Here is a 19,188-nt window from a genome sequence, read left to right as displayed (position 1 = left end):
TTTCCTCCCAGGTACAATATAGTATAATGTTATATTAGGCTGCGTGACGTAATATTTTATGTTGGGTGCTATATTTTTTAAAATTTGGTGGAGATTTGTTCATAGAACCAATTACAACAGAACTAACAATCCGATGGATTTGCAGCTTTCTAGTTTATTTTTCGGTAAAATTTATCCACATCGAATATTTATATCTTAGATGTATCAGACATAATATGCGTTTGTACACCATTTCTTTCACTATAAAACTATGATAAATTATTATATATTTTCACCTTGTTAAATTACTTAATTATGATAAATAAATATAGTTTGATATAAATATTTGACGGGTTTTTCCAATTTTATTTTTCCCTTGAAAAATCATCTTAAGCATAGGTTGTGTCAAAATGTTAGAACAGACGAAATTATAGGTCGTTTGAATTATTTGTTGAATAGTAGGCAATCGAACATTGTCTTAATATTAGCTTAGTTAGGTAGTTTTTGACTTTTGATATTAATTATCATATGTTGTTTACTATATTTAGGTGATTGTACCTTATTGTTGATTTTACGATTCCTTGCTTGTATGCTCACACTACTTTCCTATGAGTTATCCTGTTTTTCTTCACTGTTGTTTTTCATTTTTATTACTACTTTGATTTGCTTCACTTGAGCCGAAGATCTTTTGAGGAAAAGTTTGCATACACTCTCCTCTTGAGACCCCATTTTGTAAAATTTCACTAGATTAGGTATGTTATTGTAAAATCTTGACCATTTTAAGTTCAATGCTATCTTTCATCAATACAAATATTAAATAAAATATTGAATAACTTTGTTCAAGTGAACAGGTGAAAAAAAAAATCATGTTGTTGTTCAGTTGTGTATTTTCTTTAATACATAGTTATAATTTTGGGTTCAAATTAACTTGTGCATCTCTCGTTGGGTAACCTTGTCCATCAAAATTGGAGAAACGAAAATAAATCACCTTGTGTACTACTCTTTAGTTGAGTAATTTATTTACTCTTAAAGTCAACTTTTTTTATTTAGAGTAACAATTATGAAAAACTTTTCAATGTGCAAAAGTTTATTTGTATTTTTAAAATCCAAGAGTGTTTGTTCTATTCTCTAAAAGATACTAATCATGAAGCAATCATCAACAAAAAGGGCAAAAGGGAGGGTGATGGTCACAACTCACCACTTCACTTTGCACCACCTTTTAATATTTAAAAGTTACAATCCACCAAAAGATCTTCCCCTTCAAAAGAACAACAGCATTATTCATAACTCACACAGTTTTTAAATAATTTAATTTCTTTGGTTGCTAATAGCCTGTTGTGTACAAGTATTTCTGATAAAATATCATGATCATGTTGGAATAAGAAATAAACCAGCATATGATGTTTAACCAAAGTGCAATCAGATTAACACTCAAAAAGCTGAACTAAGTCATATCAGTGAGATAACATATGGTTAGTTGAGTAATTACATACTGAAAGTTCATCCATAGGTGACAAATCCACAAATAAGGTTAGCATTAATAAAGAGAATTTTTACCACAAGCCACTGATTATCCTGATATGTCCTCTATTATTCCTTTGCCATCCGTGGCATCAAACAAGAAAAAGTTTTTAAGAGGATCACCTTTTCCAGATATTGCTTTTATAACCTCCTATATGGATAAAAACAAAAGAAACACATAAGCGAAAAAGTCGAGAGGTGCCAATAGTATTTTTGAACAAGACAGCAGCATAATCACCTGTCCAAGGACTCCTCCTATAATGGCACAAACTGGAGGAAATTCAACTCTAGCTGCTAACAACCTTTGCAGGAGAGGAACCGGGATCTGAGATTCATTTATGCACTGCAAATCAAGAGGCAATTTCGTTAAGGACTTGGAGGTGATGCATTACATTAATATATTTGTGCATATCGAACTCTGGAATATACCTGTGCCTCACAAAGTTCCTTCCTCAACTTCAGAACATTTGGAAGGTCATCTGCGGAATTATCTTGAAGGTTTCGCTTTTCAAGCACTTCAAACCTCTCTAGAACTGCAATGAATTACCAGTCCACAAGTCAAGGACAAGACACTTGAGTAAATTTACTGTTTCACTTAAGGTATGCATCAAAATGTACATTAGTGAGCTTCCTATTACTTTGTCACCATAATAATTTCAGTGAAAACCAACACCAAGATAGCTGCTTAATTATTTTTGGGGTCCAGGCTACCAAAAAATGGAATATTACCTAGATCTCTACCACTCAACTATAATCACAACAGATAATAGAACTTTTGTAATTTCAGAAGGCCACATCTATCATATGTGAGGAAGAACACAAAAATCATAATTCTGAAAAGCACCCTGTCATATTCTCATTGGTAATTGATGCTTTTTTTCCAGCAAATTATTAGAATTTGAACACCGGAAATAGGCAGTTATCTTGTAATATGAGCTTGTAGATTAGAAGAATGGTGGTTGTGGGAAGGGGAATACCAGGAAACAGTGCTGCACCCTCTCTAAAAGTGAGCGCATTGGTTCACATTCTAAATCCCTAATATCAAAGTGGAAGCAAAGATCCGGAGAACTTAGACATGCCACATAGTGATTGGGTCTGACTGTAACCCACTGATCTCTCTCCCTGTTCTTGTAACTATATAGCTGAAATTCACATTAACAATCATGCACCAGATAGAAAAAGTGGATTTATAGAGCATCTTTAAATCTGCATAAGAAATTACAACAACCTGAGAAATAGAGTACCTCTCATGGCAAAATATAGCTTTGACGTTCTCTTGGGTAGAGATCTCCAGGGGACTGCAATGGCTTCCTGCAGAAGTGTAGGTAAGGCAATTGCCATTTGATATGAAAATCTTATGAAATACTCTGGATCACAGAAACCCTATTAACTTCAGGTTAAGAAACCATCACAATTTAGTAACTCCGGAAAGACCACCTATTTGTTCATTTACAGGGTACAGCACGAATTCATAAATAAGCTCTACCAAGGATTGCCAAGCATTTGGTACTGAATTTCCTCCTCCCTTTTTCAAGCCCTTAATCTGATTTTGAATGTTAAAGGAGATTACAAGAATAATTAGCATATGTTACATTGTTGTCTCTCTTTAAAGCATATTATGCCTTTAAACCTCTACCTGTTCCAAGGAATTCCATACTAACTGGTCTAATATTTTTTGGGGATTGTGAGATTCTTTAAGATTTCAAATCTAGATGCAATCATTATGCCAACAGTTATGCCTGAACTGGCGTTGCAGGACTTCATCAGTGCTAATACTGGACATGGAAACGCGTTAAGGTGGATTATTTGATGTCTGGTGATGGTCGTGAAGAAAATGGAAGTGATGAAACACAATGCACCTTAGAACCCACCAAGCAGGTGTTGAGGTGTTCACCAATGGAACTGGTAATGGAAATTGCAAGGATGTTGTCTCTAGGTCAAATCAATTCTTTAATTAAACTACTATATCTAGGCAGATCGTTCGGAAATTCTTGTTACTTTGAAATGAGAAGGTTACAATCACCAAAAACTTTGCCCAACTCTATAGACAATCACATTGGCAGCTAAGTGTTGCCATTTAAAAGCTGCCAGATATGGGGACAAGCTTCAAAGCTGCCACATAAATGTTAGGATGTTAAGCAGATGGATATCATCTATCAAACTTTGAATAGTGCCGAAACAAGGTACTTAAAGGAAAAAAAAAGTAGTGCTAACACAAGATTGAAAGGGAAAATCATGTTTGAAAACATCATAGACATTAGGCAATGATATAAACCACCATGCAGCTGGACTGAAGCAAATTGATCTGTTTAGAAACAACATATAGAGATCCATAAGGTTTCAGCTATAAAATGTGAAACAATAAGTGGCTGCAATCACCTATTATTCATTAAGCATACATATGCTTTCCACTAAGCAGATATAGTTGTCATTAACTTAGGTGGAAAACCCCCCAAAGGGATAATGACTTCGACATATCTGATATTTGTTGAGACTGCAATCTTAAAAATAAAAAATATGGATAAGAATATATAATCTCATCGATAGTTGAGTAACAGCACAACAGCTAAACAGGACCATATTTTCTTTATTGATACTTTGATGCAGCATACCTCAAAACTCGGATACTGTAGTTGGCATTCAATTGTTTCTTCTTTCTTTTTCTGCAGAAGCATAAAAAGGGATTTACGAGCTTCATCAGATCTTGCAATATGATAAGCAAGATATAGGCCCTCAAGATAAAAAGTACACCTATGTGTGGAAAGGACTAGATTGAACTGAAGAAAAGGGTCAAAAGAAGATAACTCAAGCTGTATAATCATTCAACATGGAGACGCTCTATCTGAGGATTAAATCCAACTGAACCAAAGGAGACCTAAAAAGAAATGAATATGGTTGTAACCTTGGAGTAGCTGTAATTCTGCAAGTCAACAAATATCTCACCGCATGAATCTCGGCATTCTACTGTATAAAATGCGACACGTCTTGGCAAATTGCGACACTTCACATTAACCGATTTCTGCATATGGAGCATAATCAAAAGTAAAATCATAGAAAAAAAACTAGTATTTTCATTGGAAAAATCCTCTACTTTATTTTCAACAAGCAAGAAGAATGTCCATACTTTTGTCAAAAGCGAGCAACAACTGATGACAACAGCATCAAACTTCTGAAAGAATTCAACATCGAAGTTGGCCAGATCACCTAAAAATATAGCATATGAGACATAAGAAATGAAATCTTAAATGCTTCGACACAATCTGATTCTGACAATGGATAGATATAAGGTGCTTAACATGCACCTGACACTGCATATCATGAAAACCAAATAGAAAATATAGCTAAGAACTCGAGTCGGAAGTGAAATGTTAGGAACTTTCTTAATGCACCTTTTAACATGATTTGAGAGTATAAAAAGAGTTAACAGTCAGATAAGCGTAATATGCACAAAGCAGTTATATGTGTTAGGAAAAAAGAAAAATAAGTGGCAAATTAAGCTAGCTTATGAAATCACTACCAGATCAAAGAACAACAAAAGCGGAAATGCACTGGTGTTTGATGAGTTAAGAGGAACTATGCAGGTTAAAGAGTTTGTAAATAAATTACAGTACAAACAGATCTCAACCTTTTTCAACAGAAACAGAAACCATAGGGTTGAAATCTTTCAGTGATTCACAACAAAGCTCAGCAAGTGATTTCCCACGGGTCACATTTTCATCAGGAGGAACTAAGAAATTAGCAGACAGAAGCTCTTCTGTTACAAGTCGATCATCATTTAGTGTCAAACTACCAACTCCGGCTAAGACAATGTTCTTGCAGAACTGGGAAAGAAAAAGGAGAAAGAAGAAGTTAATATAATCTGAAGTTCCTCATTTTTGAATTTAGCATCTGGAACTGAAAATATCTATTAAAACTTATCCTATCAAAAAGGCAAGAAGCATGATATACAGTTTATGCTTTGGACATGATCCAATTCCATCAATAACAAATGACTGAAAAGTTTTATTGATAAACAAGCATAGTAACTACCTTTCTCAAAAAAAAAAAAACAAGCATAGTAACTAATATGGCAATAAATATTTACTCCAAAAAGTGATTAACTGGTAGAATTGTACCTCAATAACAGTCCCTTTCAGTCCACTGACAAATATATGAGATTTGCTCAACCTGATACAAATAATAAGATAGTAGAATTTTATATAAAAATGAAAGAACTAGATGGTCTACCAGATATCTATCTAAAATATTGTATATGTCATTCCCTTGAAGATAGAATACTGCTTTTAAAATTAAAAGTAAGTCATAGGATGAGCACACATTCCATTATACTGGAATAAATTCTACACACGTTAAATGGGCATAAGTACAAGAATCAGATTCAGCTAATGAGTAGGAGTATGTTCAAATTTCAGTAGGCACTTGTAGTGTATTTTGGAGGATACAAGTACCATTGCAAAAGTCACGATCTTGACAGGGGTAGGCCAAGAACAAAGGAATCCATGTAACACAGAAATTTACACCCTTGCTCCTCGCCTTAGTTTGAAGAGATGTACACTAAACTATAGATGAGGCCAACCAGAAATCTGTCACTAAACAGAGAACTTATATGCAAGAGTGACCAATGTAGCAGTTAGCAAGTCTACTTGTTTTAAGCAGTCAACCAATTAATGATTCCTCGATCACACACTAGTTGCAATAGGCTATGTCAATCAACATACAAATCTTCAATTGGTATCACCTATATGGGTTCTTTATTTCCATTTTGCTACCAATGATAATAGAACATAAAACCCTGTCTTCCTGAACATACAGAAAGCACTATTTTAGGAAAAAAGAAGCATTCAGATTTGATGAAAATATTCAGCAGTATACAGAAAATCGCCATCAGTTGGACTCGAACTAAAATGCACAGCTCATGTATTAAAAAGCCAACCAGAACTTTTGCAAGCGAAGCATCAATATCTATAGAATCGCATCGATGGCACTACTGGGAGTTTCGCCTTTTGAAGCTTTAGTCACATAGAATGATTGAGCCATACCAAGTCAAAAAGACTTTGATGACTCAAGAAAGGAGTGTGATGGTACATAGAGATGACAAATAGGAAAGGCAAAAGCAGGGTTGGACATGTGATGCCTTGCTCTACAACAATTTTAACCAAAAACCTACAGTCAAGGTAAAACTCAATGAGTTTTACTGTTTTCGAAACCTTCATAGAGTGTTGACTACTCTCCTTAGTCCCTAGCTTTGTGGGACAACTAGAACAAGAGAAAATAGAGACACTATGTTCACATCTCCTAATCCTCAATTTCTCATGATCCATCTATTAATTGTTTAACTTACACTCCACCAAGAAATTAACGAAATCACAAAACCGAGAAACACTTGCAGCATGCTAAAGTCTTTTTATAACCCCAATATCCTAACCTGAGAGCGGGTCACTCTTGCTAATTGTTTCCAATGCAGAGCCGGCGATGGCTTAATGAAGAAAAAGTAGAGATAGTAGAGGAATGGAGAACGAGGCTTTGCGTTGTGAAGTGCAGTGAAACTAAATTTCAACTTGACCCACCCATGACCAGCCTCACTATAGAACAACACCATTCCTAGTGAAATCCCACAAGTGAGGTCTAGAGAGGGCAGAGTGTTCACAGATCTTGCCTCTGGTAGAAAGGCTATTTCCAGAAGATCCTCGACTCGAGAATGGCAAATCCAAGTAGGTATGGAAGGGAAAAGAACGATACATTTTTCAAAAATCAATTTCTCTCCTACCCCACCTAGCACTGCTGGAGTATTCCCCTGTCTCACCCCATTAAGACTTTACCTTGCCCTACCTCACCCCCACCATGTCCTACTCCACTGCCATTCCTAAGTGGAAGAGGGACGACCCACAACCTAATCATCATAAACAATCTTCAAATTACCTCATTTTGTGTTAGTTATCTTCCATCCTTAGTCTCATTCAATTATCGTTAAAAGTATCTCTACTCAGCTACGAGGACCATGTTTCTTCAACTTATGTTCTAGGTAACTTTGAAGAGTAGACATTGACAGTGTAAAGAATGTTCATACTATAGCATAACATAAAAAAATTGCTTGCCATAACTACATGAAAATCCTGGTTCCACTATTGATACTAAGGACACTAAGCTCATATACATAATACATGTATGTAAAGTAAACATATATCCTCAACAACCATGTGTTTGTGATGCATTATCATACTGGTTGCCTGTGTAAAATGACAAATGAGTGAAGAAGAATACCTTCGCTGAGCATCAACACCCCAAACCCTAATTTGACGATCATATATGGCAGTTTCTTGCTCTGTCAATTCCTCACCTACTTTTCCCATTGGAACCTATAATTCAGCAAAAAAACATACTAAGATAAGTAATAAAAACAGTACCCACAAACTTATAGCTCAATTCTCAGTTCAGCTTTGTCCATCTTCCTCGAAGCTCCTACTTTGAAACAGACTGAATTGAACTAAGCAAACAAACTAAATCTCGAGAAAATCGAGAGGTGAAACAAAGCAGGTTTTTGGTGCATTAATCAAAGCAATTTATAAGCAAAACAAAGATGAGAAGTGAAAGAACAGGCAAAGGAGAGAGCTTACACTGTGAGAGAGACCGAGGAAAAAATTGTTTTAGGGCGAAATCAGAAGAGAGCTAAGCATCAATTGTTTCCTTTTTCTTTTTTTTGAATTGCAATTAGTTTGATCAAACTTATATAATTGCTTATGAAGTAGTATTTTTTTTTTAAAAAGAGTATTTTTTGGTGATCTAAGTTCTAACTAAGCAAAAAGAACGTATAAAGATATTACTATTTAACAATTTATTGTTTAAATATATAAATGTGATAAAGGATATTTTTAATTTGTGAAGAACTTTCATAATTTCAGTAAACAAATTTTCATAGGATAAGTGGATGAATCCCCACTTTGGAGTCGCCATTGAATCAATACACCCTTCATAATTTTTTTTTATTTTTTTTACTGTTGATCTGACCTTGATTACCTCAGATATTTGCGTATGAAAGTGTAGTGTTGTGAAGACCTAGCATCAAGCATTTTCGCCTAATGTTTAGTATGATTTGTAGTTTGAAATGTTATTTTAACCTAAATGCACGTAAAAATTGATTAACTTTCAGATAGGTGCATCTGAATTGAAAAATGATAATTTATTTTTCGATTTTCACCAATTCAACATAGGATTCAACACTCAAATATACTACGTGCAATTCAAAGGAGTGCTTAGCTTTGCGACCATTGAGGAGAATTGAGTCGATTTTCCAGAACCAAATTTGATTAGACGATAAAACTTCAATTTTTCTCATACCCTTCTTACTACTATTTCACATGTTAGTAAAATATATTTAGTAACAGACTAACAGCCATTGACTATGCACATTTCAATTATGTGAGCAGGTTGCCCTTCTTCTGCACTATTATAAGAACAAGATATGATTTGGTGTAAACATCAGGTCTCTTCGACCTTTCTTGGGTTCACTAGAAATGTCATCAAAGCTCTCTCTTCCTATCCGACCTAAGGCAGCCATCAAACCCTGTCGGATAGAAGTCTATTATAACCGGCTCATCTGTTTACCCGAGTTAGACCGCTAGCATCTTACCAAGGAGGCGGCGATCAACCATCCACTCTCGAGATTGCGAGTAAGTATTTAAACTACAAGTCCTGTGAAATAATTACTTCAATTGTTTACTCATTTCTGGACTGAATTTGACGCCCATACTTATGGGGCTGAATGTAGACTATCTGCAAAATGAACCGTTCACTAGGAAAAAATGTGAACACTAAAGTGTGAGACATATTAGTGTTGATTGACTGGGAATGATGAAACTATACTTATAAATAGTTGTAGACACACAATTATTTATAAAAACAGTTAAGCACTAAATAATTTCGTTTTATTTTTAACTTTGTTTTCTAATTTGATTGATTCCTTTTGATCTAGTTTTTTGCTCCATGATTCTCATATCCTTGGAGAAGGTGATTAAGCAAGCGCATATGGTGCCATTGTCTTAATTCTGATTTGCACCATTCTGCTGCATTTTTCTCCTAGAAATGTAAACTCGGAGCCAAGGAGTAACATCCTCGTTGATCTTAATCATGATGAAGAAGATTACGCGGTAGATGATTATCAAGGAGAAGATGGCACTTAGATCCACCCATTTTGATCTGTTCACGTCAATCTGGAATATATGTTTTAGCGCGTATTCACCTGTGATCTTGGGAGGATGAGGACTCTGGTTATCAAATATCAACCCCTTCAAGTCATTTTTGTATTGCCCCTACAGAAACCACCAAATTAGAGTCAAAATAAGACTGGACGGATCTCAACAGATTTTCCATCAAAGGACTACTACATCTACATCCTCATCAAAGCATGAAATTGGTCTGAACATGCCAAGTTGGTGCCTATAAAGCATGTACTTTCGTATTTATAACTTATACATTGTAAAATCGTTTATGCTATTAGTGCATTACATTAACTGCTAAGGCTACTACTAATTCTACTTATTATGGACTGTTACGTGTAATTATCATTAGGCTCTGATGATCTAAACATTTCCATTTTGAGTTTATAGCAGGTAAATCAGAAGCAAATTTTTACCTGTACAGCCCAAAAATCGAAAGTCAAGTAAGACACCGGATAACGCCAGACAGGTTTTGGTATGTCATAGGGGAGTCTGAAGAACCCAGAGACCAGCATAGATATTCCCTAACACAGAAACATACACAATTTTTAAGTGTAGAAAATGGTATGGATTATAACTTTGGATTCTAAGATAAGCAAAAATTTCGTAGTCTACTAAAACGGAAACAGATTAAGTTACTACCAGAATGCCAGCCCCTATGATGATACCCATGAGGAAATTAGGGACAACACTTGCTATGACCATCATCAGGCTCTCAACCGCCGTAATGCTGGCATAAAGGGCCAATACAAAGAACAAATAGTGTGAGAATCCTGGATGAAAGTGGACCATGAAGTAGCAGACAGTACCGGAAAGAATTGCAATCAATATAAGGAACGGCATTGCAGATAACGTGTTGCTTATCACAAATACAATGACACCATAATGCCCATTCATCCTTTCCCTTTGAAAAACCTGTTTTGATTGACCAAATTATTAGATTTGTGTGGCAATGTATCATTTATATAGATAAGGTAGGTTTTTCTAGAGTGTCATACAAAGTACGAACTTTCATATCCTCCACGAATGAAGGAAAACCTCCTATCGACATGAATGTCATAAATCCAAAGACGAAAGATGAACATGCAGCTCTTGCCTGCATAATGACAATTTGATAAGTTGATAAAAAAAAACACGTCTTCTTGTAGGAGACATTAATTACAAAGGAATCAAGTTAAAAATCCCATTAAGAGAACTAAGTTACCTGGATGGAATTATACTTGGTTCCCACATTAAAATAGATGGTTCCAAGGCAGACGGAGACCACTAAGTAGATCACAATCCTCAGCCAGTAATAGCCAAAGTCTCTAGACATATTAACAAACGAACGTTTGGTTAAGGTGTAGGACTGCATAAAGAAACTAGCCTGGCTTCCGTTAGAATCTAGCACTGTTCCTTTCTGTTACAAAAAAAGAAAAGAAAGATTACATTTGATGAGAGAAGAAATTAGACAGATGATGAACAAATCAAGATCATTAAAACTTACAACTTTGGACAATTCTTCTACTGTTTCATTTGCTACGTAGCAGTACTGAGAATGACGATAGAAGTCAACAAGACTTCGAATTACTTCTGCTGTTGTTATCTTGTTTAGAGGATCATCATTGTACTGATTAAACTTATTAAAATAAGAACAGAATAAGTTAAATGAAGGAAGGTGAAGATCTTTATATCCCAAGCCATGCTAAATACAACGGCAATAAATAGAAATCCATGTTACTGTTGCTTAAAGAAAGTACTACAGAGAGTGGAGACTTAGATATATGGACTAGTGACTATTTTATTGCACTTATCAAAACAAAAAACACATTACACATGGTCTGTAATGTGTATGCTTCAAGTGTTCCCAACTGTGGACAGAATAGCATTACTTATTTAAAAAGCTATTCCCAAATCTAATGCAAACTTTTGGAGTTTGATTAGTAACAAGATGATCGTTAAAGACATACTTTGATCAACTCTCTTAGAGTGGCCTTAACTTTGTCGAAATCAGAGTTACTGCACCGGAGGAAATGATCTGATGGATTTCTGAAAGGAGGACAAGGAAATCCTGCTTCGGCAAAGAACTGCAAACCAAAAACTAGATTTAACTCTAACTACCACATGATGAAAAAGGTATAAAATCCGGAGACAAATGATGGAGAATCTCGAGTAAGGGAGGTATATCTTGCCTGGTTTGCTGCAGAAGCTTGACCAAAGTAAACTGTTTTGCCTCCGGAAAGCAAGTATAATCTGTCAAACAGCTCAAATACTTCAGAGCTTGGCTGGTGAATTGAGGCTATCACAGTCCGTCCATCTCTGGAAAGACAATGTAGTGTCTGTGTTACGAAGAACGCTGAGGCACTGTCACAAAATCCAGGAAATTTATGGTATTGTTCATCAATACTGTGCAATTAACATTGTTAAATAAGTGATCTATTCTTAAGAACATTATCTACCTATCTAGTCCACTTGTTGGTTCATCAAGGAAGAGCAATCTAGGCCTCATTAGAATCGCAAGGGCAATACTAACCCTCCTCTTTTCTCCCCCACTTATACCGCGCAAGTGCCAATTTCCAATAAACGTATCAGCACAATCTTGTAAGCCCATTTGAGTAATGGTGCTCTCAACTAGTGTCCGTTTTTCGGATAATGGCATCCTATTGGGGAGACGCAATTGAGCTGAATAGTAAATCGTCTCCCGAACCGTTAGTGTTCCAATCAACGTATCATCTTGTGTTACATATGCCTGTATTGTAAACAATTAAAATAACCTCACAAAATTCACCCAGAATAAAAAGGATATTGACAGCACAACACTTCTCACTTGTGTTGCAAATTATAGCCTTAGGACTACTTACTGCAGTTCCAAATGAGAGCTTAGCTTTGCGACCGTTGAGGAGAATTTTTCCAGAGAGGATAGCGTTAGAAGCAAGACGTCCAGAAAGTGCGTCGAGCAGCGTAGATTTACCAGCACCAGAAGGACCCATTAATGCAGTGAATGTTCCAGGTTCTGCATAACCAGTAAGTCCTTCTAATACATTTCTTGTATCTCCATTATTCAGAGTAACCATTACATTTACATCCTTCCAAGCCACATGAGCAGATACCACTATACCATTGGGGCTTTGTGGTTCGCTTGCTTCTTCAATCTCCACAATTGCAGAGGAGGACGAGAACGACGACGACGACAGCGAGTTCCTCATCATCTATATACAATTATATTCTCCCTTTGGTTGTTTAATCAGTTGTCTTCTTCTTGGAATGCATCTTACTTGTATTACTTCTGATGTTTATAAAGTTTGTTTGAAAAAAAGAACTAGTTAGCTGGTCAGCTCTATACTGGAGTAATAAAGCTAGCGGTCCCGAAATAAGTGTTGCTTTAACAAAAAAAATAAAATGTGCCAAAATTATTGTCACTTAAGAAATTCAGTATAAGAAATAGTGAAATTGTTTGCAACAATAGGGGTAACTTAACAAACTATACCTTTTATTCATTTTTTTCTCAATGGGTACTGAAATGACCTAAATTCACACTTGTTTTGGAACACATGAAGTAGTATATTGAAAATTAAAGCCTTTGAATATAAATTTTTTGAAGTGTTCGTTTGAGAGAATCTTATAGATCCTAAAGAAGGAAGCATGGAAATGCTGGGAATATTTTTTTTTGGGAGAGTGAACGTGATATACAATATCCCTGCCAAGTTGCCTCATTCTGCAATATTGTTAGTGATATTAGAGAAAAAATCAACTGAAATCAAGCAACAAATCATTTGTCAACTAGATTTTTTTCGATTACAACTAAGTAAATCACATTATATTTGTATTGGAATCAGAGATATACATGCCTTAATATATCTTAATTTTAGGAATTGTATAAAATCCTCCACATTGACTGCAATTGTTTACATATATAATCCGTAGTAAAGGAAACTAAAATTTCTATTGTCAAAACTCGTATTATATGTATGAGGTCCAGCCCCTATCTTCACTTTTCTTTTGGCTGTGATTTGCACAGATTGCACTGGCACACATTCGTTGAAAATTGGCAACCGCTCAATTAATACAAGGGAGAAATATTGGCACATTTCATCATGTTAGAGAGCAGAGGAAGGTATATCATAGACTATATAAAAAAAGAAAATAGTCTGTGAAGAAAAAATAGAGTGTGAGTGATATTTTTAGTGAGGCAAGAAATCAAAAGAGGGTTTTTTTTTTTTGAGTGTGTAGTGGTATTTGTAGTATTTTACTCAAAGCCTACAAAGTGTAAAAATTCTTTCTATAGTGAATATGTGAATGCAACTTTATATGCGACTTATTAGAATGAAGAATAAACAAATGATAGGCTTCTTTTTTTACTTTGTTTTCTAATTTGATTGATTCATTTTGATCTTGTTATTTGGTTCATGATTCTCCTATTCTTGGAGAAGGCGATTAAGCAAGAGCATATGGTGTCATTATCTTAATTCTGATTTGCACCATTCTGCTGCATTTTTCTCCTAGCAATGTATCCTCGGAGCCAAGGAGTAACATCCTCGTTGATCTTGATCATTATGAAGAAGATCACGCGGTAGATGATTATCATGGAGAAGATGACACTTAGATCCACCCATTTTGATCTTTCCACATGAATCTGAAATGTTTGTTTTAGCGCGTATTCACCTGTGATCTTGGGAAGATCAGGACTCTGGTTATCAAATACCAACCCCTTCAAGTGGTTTTTGTATTGCCCCTACATAAACCACCAAATTAAACTCAGTGGATTCATATATCAAAATAAGACTGGACGGATCTTAACAGATTTTCCATCAAAGAACTACTACATAGATATCTACATCTGTCATCAAAGCACATAATTGGTCTGAACATGCCAAGTTGGTGCTTAATAACGCCTTTCTCTTTCGTATGCTTTATTTTTAAGGCTACTAGCTAAGTCTACTTATTATGTTACGTGCAATTATCTTTAGGCTCTGATGATGTTAACATTTCCATTGCGAGTTTATAACAGGTAAAATCTGCAGCAAATATTTACCTGTATAGCCCAAAAATCGAAAGTCAAGTAAGACACTGGGTAACGCCAGACAGGTTTTGGGATGTCATGGGGAAGTCTGAAGAACCCAGAGACCACCATAGATATTCCCTAACACAGCAAACATACACAATTGTTAAGGGTAGAAAATGGTATGCATGCATTAATACTTTCGATTCTAAGATGAGCAGAAAATTTCTTAGTTTATAAAACAGAAACAGATTAAGTTTACTACCAGAATGCCAGCCCCTATGACGATACCCATGAGGAAATTAGGGACAACACTTGCTATGACCATCATCAGGCTCTCAACCGTCGTAATGCTGGCATAAAGGGCCAATACAAAGAACAAATAGTGGGAGAATCCTGGATGGAAGCGGACCATTAAGTAGCAGACGGTACCAGAAAGAGTTGCAATCAATATAAGGAACGGCATTGCAGATAATGTGTTGCTTATGACAAATGCAATGACACCATAATGCCCATTCATCCTTTCCCTTTGAAAAACCTGTTTTGATTGCAAAAATAGGACCAAATTATTCGAAATGTGTGGCAATGTATCATTATAGAATTAAGATAGCTTTTTCAAGAGTGTCATACAAAGTACGAACTTTCATATCCTCCACGAATGAAGGGAAACCTCCTATCGACATGAATGTCATAAATCCAAAGATGAAAGCTGCACATGCACCTCTTGCCTGCATAATGTCAATTTGATAAATAAAGCAAAAAATGCGTCTTCTTAAAAATCCCATTAGGAGAAACAAATTACCTGGATGGAATTATACGTGGTTCCCACATTAAAATAGATAGTTCCAACACAGACGGAGACCACTAAGTAGATCACAAGCCTCAGCCAGTAATAGCCAAAGTCTCTTGTCATATTAACAAACGAACGTTTGGTTAAGATGTAGGACTGCATAAAGAAACTAGCTTGGCTACCGTTAGAATCTAGCACTGCTCCTTTCTGTCACAAAACAAAAGGGATCACATTTTATCAAAGAAAAAACCTCGACAGATGATGAAGAAATTAAGATCAAAGATTGGTACATTAAAACTTACAACTTTGGACATTTCTTCTACTTGTTCATTTGCTAAGTAGCAATACTGAGAACGGCGATAGAAGTCAACAAGACTTCGAATTGCTTCTACTGTTGTCATCTTGTTTAGAGGATCATCATTATACTGATCAGACTAATTAAAATAAGAACAGAATAAGAAAAATGAAGGAAGGTGAAGATCTCTATATCCTAAGCCATACTAAATGTTAATGTTGCTTAAAGAAAGGACTATAGAAAGCGGAGACTTATATGGATCAGTGACTATTTTATTGCACTTATCAAAACAAAAACACATCGTCTGTAATGAGTAAGCTTCAAGTGTTCCCGGTTGTGAACAGAGTAGCATTACTTATTTAAAAAGTTATTCCAAAATCTAGTGCAAACTTTTGGAGCTTGATTAGTAACAAGATGATCTTAAAAGACATACTTTGATTGAGTCTGCTAGAGTTGTCATAACTTTGTCGAAATCAGAGTTACTGCACCGGAGGAAATGATCTGATGGATTTCTGAAAGAAGGACAAGGAAATCCTGCTTCTGCAAAGAACTGCAAACCAAAAACTAGATTTAATTCTAACTACCACATGATGAAAAAGGTATAGGGTCCGGAGACGAAAATGATCCAATTTGACCATTGTATGTCTCTAACATGAGAAAATAGAATGATGGAGAGTCTTGAGTAAGGGAGGTATATCGTGCCTGGTTTGCTTCAGAAGCTTGACCAAAGTAAACTGTTTTTCCTCCAGAAAGCAAGTATAATCTGTCAAACAGCTCAAATACTTCACTGCTTGGCTGGTGAATTGAGGCTATCACAGTCCGTCCATCTCTGGACAAACAACGTAGCGTCTGTGTTACGAAGAATGCTGAAGCACTGTCACAAATCCAATAAGCTGATTTTATCTGATGTTGTTCCTTAATTAGGTAATTCAAAAACTTAACATTGTTAAACACAATTGAGTTATGACCTTAAGAACATTTACCTGTCTAGTCCACTTGTTGGTTCATCGAGAAAGAGTAATCTAGGTCTCATAAGAATCTCCAGAGCGATACTAACTCTCCTCTTTTCTCCTCCACTAATACCGCGCAAGTGCCAATTTCCAATAAACGTATCAGCACAATCTTGTAAGCCCATATCAACAATGGTGCTCTCAACCAGTGTACGTTTCTCCGATACTGGCATCCTATCAGGGAGACGTAATTGAGCCGAATAGTAAATCGTCTCCCGAACCGTTAGTGTTCCAATCAATGTATCATCTTGAGTTACATATGCCTGTGGTGTATATCAATTTGTTAGTTAATCAGGTGTCGTGCTGAAGCTAACAAATTATGCCTTGAGAGATGATAGTGAGACTATAAAAGAGAAATATACCAAACATGGTTCATTCCATTGACCTACATCCACATGTGGAAATGAGCAATCCACTGTATAAAGAGAGTACAAAAATCGAGAGAAATGACCTCATAAAACTTACCCAAACAAAAGAGAGTGTCAGGGTAACCAATTGTGTCTAACTTTCCATTTCTGGAATAGTTACGGAATCTTCATGGATAGGATCAAACCTTATTCCATTGTGTTTACATGAGGTTCCTCTTTAAGAAAGTCTACAATAATGCTTAGTTGATCCATGATTTATGTTTCATCTTTCCTTTGTTCGAGAAATATATCCATCAATTCTAATTCTTTCTTTTTTTTCTTGATTCTTTTCCGATTGATATGTTTAAATCATGTTCATGGATTAACGAAAATCTTACATATTCTCCCCCTAAACTAGATTCTCAGAGCTCTTAGGACTATGTTGTGAATGCTAACAAGTGAAAAGGAAGGAGTCTCAATTTAAGAAGACCAAAACATTTTCAAAAAATCCAATTATGGTACGAAAATATAAGAGTAGAATTAACTAACTACTTACTGCAGTTCCAAATGAGAGCTTAGCTTTGCGACCATTGAGGAGAATTTTTCCAGAGAGGATTGCATTAGAAGCAAGACGTCCAGAAAGTGCGTCGAGCAGCGTAGATTTACCAGAACCAGAAGGACCCATTAATGCAGTAAATGTTCCAGGCTCTGCATAACCAGTAAGTCCTTCTAATATATTTCTTGTATCTCCATTATTCAGAGTAACCATTACATTTACATTCTTCCAAGCCACATGAGCATATACAACTATACCATTGTGGCCTTGTGGTTCGTTTGCTTCTTCAATCTCCGTAATAACATCGTCATTTGACGATGTAATTACAGAGGAGAACGACGACAAGGAGTTCCTCATCGTCTATATATATATATATACAATTAAATTCTTCCTTTGGTTGTTTAATCGGTTTTCTTCTTCTGCTTGAATGCATCTTATATATGTAATACTTGTGATGTGTATGAAGTATATTTGAAGAAAAGATAACAGGTCAACTCTATACTGGAGTAATAAAGAAACAAATGAGGGGAGATAGTAAATTACTTTCGTCATTTCAATTTATTTGTTTTACTTTCATTTTTATTGGACTTTGTATGTTCAGTTTTAAAAATCAAAATTCAAAAGTATTTTTTACTTTGTTAAATTTCGTGCAAAATCAAATCAAACAAATAAATTAAAACGGAGGAAGTACCAAATAGTACATTGAAAATTGAAGTGTTCTCGAGAGAATCTAATGAATCCTAATTAAGAAAGGAAGCATGGAAAAGCTGGGAATTTTTTTTTTATTTATTTAGGAGTGAACGTGATATACATAACCCTGCCCGATTGCCTCATTTGGCTGTACATAACCCTTTACTTAGTCATGTAAAAATTGGCTAGAATTTCAACTATGTGTATCTGGATCTTTTTGGCAAAAAAAAAGTGTAAGTATTCTTCAGATTTCAACAATCCAACACACCATTCAATATATCTAAGTCAACTCCAAATAATCTCAATTCTCAAATTTGAAATTTAAGTTACATATATCATAAAGAAAAATCTCAATCATCAATTTAACAAAACAATTATAAACCTAACAATTTCATTTAATACCTTTTAATTTTTTTCCATATATGACTAATGCAAGTAAAAATTGCTTAGAATTTTAATCATGTATATCTGAAAATAAAACAAGTGTTTTTTTTTTTCAAAATAGACCCCTTTATCTGAAACTAGGTAAATTTCCCGCGCTTCGCGCGGTAATGAACTACGTCAATAATCTACTTCTGAACATTTGATAATATAAGTGTTTTCGAGTGGGTACAACCCTACGATAAATTGTCAAGAATATTTTATCCAAAAATGAAATAAAATATTTTTTTTAATCTTAAAACCAAAAAGATTTGATTCTTATGCATTTTGTTATTAATTCTTCATTTTACTGTAGTTATTCATCACTTAAGTCTTTAGAAAAGATATGTAATTGTTTCATTGTCTATATTTGTATTTTAAAAAAGTGG

The 19,188-nt window shown here is 35.2% G+C and overlaps 3 protein-coding genes across 3 annotated transcripts; all 3 read right to left on the bottom strand.

Moving 5' to 3' along the window:
• Positions 1-1,358: 1,358 nt before the first annotated feature.
• Positions 1,359-8,259, bottom strand: LOC102602368 (SUMO-activating enzyme subunit 1B-1-like). The gene is made up of 11 exons (XM_006347329.2): positions 8,115-8,259; positions 7,762-7,856; positions 5,616-5,667; positions 5,126-5,321; positions 4,625-4,704; positions 4,403-4,519; positions 4,113-4,163; positions 2,745-2,811; positions 1,930-2,033; positions 1,739-1,843; positions 1,359-1,651 (listed from the first exon to the last, which is right to left on the bottom strand). The coding sequence occupies exons 2-11, from the start codon at positions 7,848-7,850 to the stop codon at positions 1,550-1,552; spliced, it is 963 nt and encodes a 320-aa protein (XP_006347391.1). The 5' UTR covers positions 7,851-7,856; positions 8,115-8,259; the 3' UTR covers positions 1,359-1,549.
• Positions 8,260-9,345: 1,086 nt separating this feature from the next.
• Positions 9,346-12,948, bottom strand: LOC102605625 (ABC transporter G family member 11-like). The gene is made up of 10 exons (XM_006347426.2): positions 12,554-12,948; positions 12,152-12,441; positions 11,885-12,056; positions 11,663-11,779; positions 11,200-11,331; positions 10,918-11,112; positions 10,723-10,809; positions 10,356-10,628; positions 10,130-10,237; positions 9,346-9,806 (listed from the first exon to the last, which is right to left on the bottom strand). Exons 1-10 carry the CDS (start codon positions 12,899-12,901, stop codon positions 9,537-9,539), a joined length of 1,992 nt encoding a protein of 663 aa, XP_006347488.2. The 5' UTR covers positions 12,902-12,948; the 3' UTR covers positions 9,346-9,536.
• A 1,206-nt stretch (positions 12,949-14,154) lies between these two features.
• Positions 14,155-18,046, bottom strand: LOC102605293 (ABC transporter G family member 11-like). Its single transcript, XM_006347425.1, has 10 exons — positions 17,690-18,046; positions 16,760-17,049; positions 16,479-16,650; positions 16,210-16,326; positions 15,784-15,915; positions 15,494-15,688; positions 15,333-15,419; positions 14,957-15,229; positions 14,725-14,832; positions 14,155-14,424 (listed from the first exon to the last, which is right to left on the bottom strand). The coding sequence occupies exons 1-10, from the start codon at positions 18,044-18,046 to the stop codon at positions 14,155-14,157; spliced, it is 2,001 nt and encodes a 666-aa protein (XP_006347487.1).
• Between the last annotated feature and the right edge of the window lie 1,142 nt (positions 18,047-19,188).

Source organism: Solanum tuberosum, unplaced genomic scaffold (assembly GCF_000226075.1).
Source record: "Solanum tuberosum cultivar DM 1-3 516 R44 unplaced genomic scaffold, SolTub_3.0 scf00087, whole genome shotgun sequence".
Taxonomy (NCBI): domain Eukaryota; kingdom Viridiplantae; phylum Streptophyta; class Magnoliopsida; order Solanales; family Solanaceae; genus Solanum; species Solanum tuberosum.
The sequence above is the reverse complement of the archived record's forward strand: the minus strand, read 5'-3'. Positions and strand labels throughout refer to the sequence as shown.

Bases quoted from the DNA above. Each gene is read 5' to 3' on its own strand.
- LOC102602368 (XM_006347329.2), bottom strand. From the start codon at position 7,850: ATGGGAAAAGTAGGTGAGGAATTGACAGAGCAAGAAACTGCCATATAT. The intron at 4,520-4,624 runs GTATGGACATTC...CTCCATATGCAG, and splicing joins GTTGCTCGCTTTTGACAAAA to AAATCGGTTAATGTGAAGTG. The intron at 1,652-1,738 runs GTGATTATGCTG...TTATCCATATAG, and splicing joins TAGGAGGAGTCCTTGGACAG to GAGGTTATAAAAGCAATATC.
- LOC102605625 (XM_006347426.2), bottom strand. From the start codon at position 12,901: ATGATGAGGAACTCGCTGTCGTCGTCGTCGTTCTCGTCCTCCTCTGCA. The intron at 10,810-10,917 runs GTAACTTAGTTC...GTCATTATGCAG, and splicing joins CCAAGTATAATTCCATCCAG to GCAAGAGCTGCATGTTCATC. The intron at 10,238-10,355 runs GTAGTAACTTAA...TTTCTGTGTTAG, and splicing joins TCATAGGGGCTGGCATTCTG to GGAATATCTATGCTGGTCTC.
- LOC102605293 (XM_006347425.1), bottom strand. From the start codon at position 18,046: ATGAGGAACTCCTTGTCGTCGTTCTCCTCTGTAATTACATCGTCAAAT. The intron at 15,916-16,209 runs GTATGTCTTTTA...TATTTTAATTAG, and splicing joins CTCTAGCAGACTCAATCAAA to TCTGATCAGTATAATGATGA. The intron at 15,689-15,783 runs GTAAGTTTTAAT...GTTTTGTGACAG, and splicing joins TAGAAGAAATGTCCAAAGTT to AAAGGAGCAGTGCTAGATTC.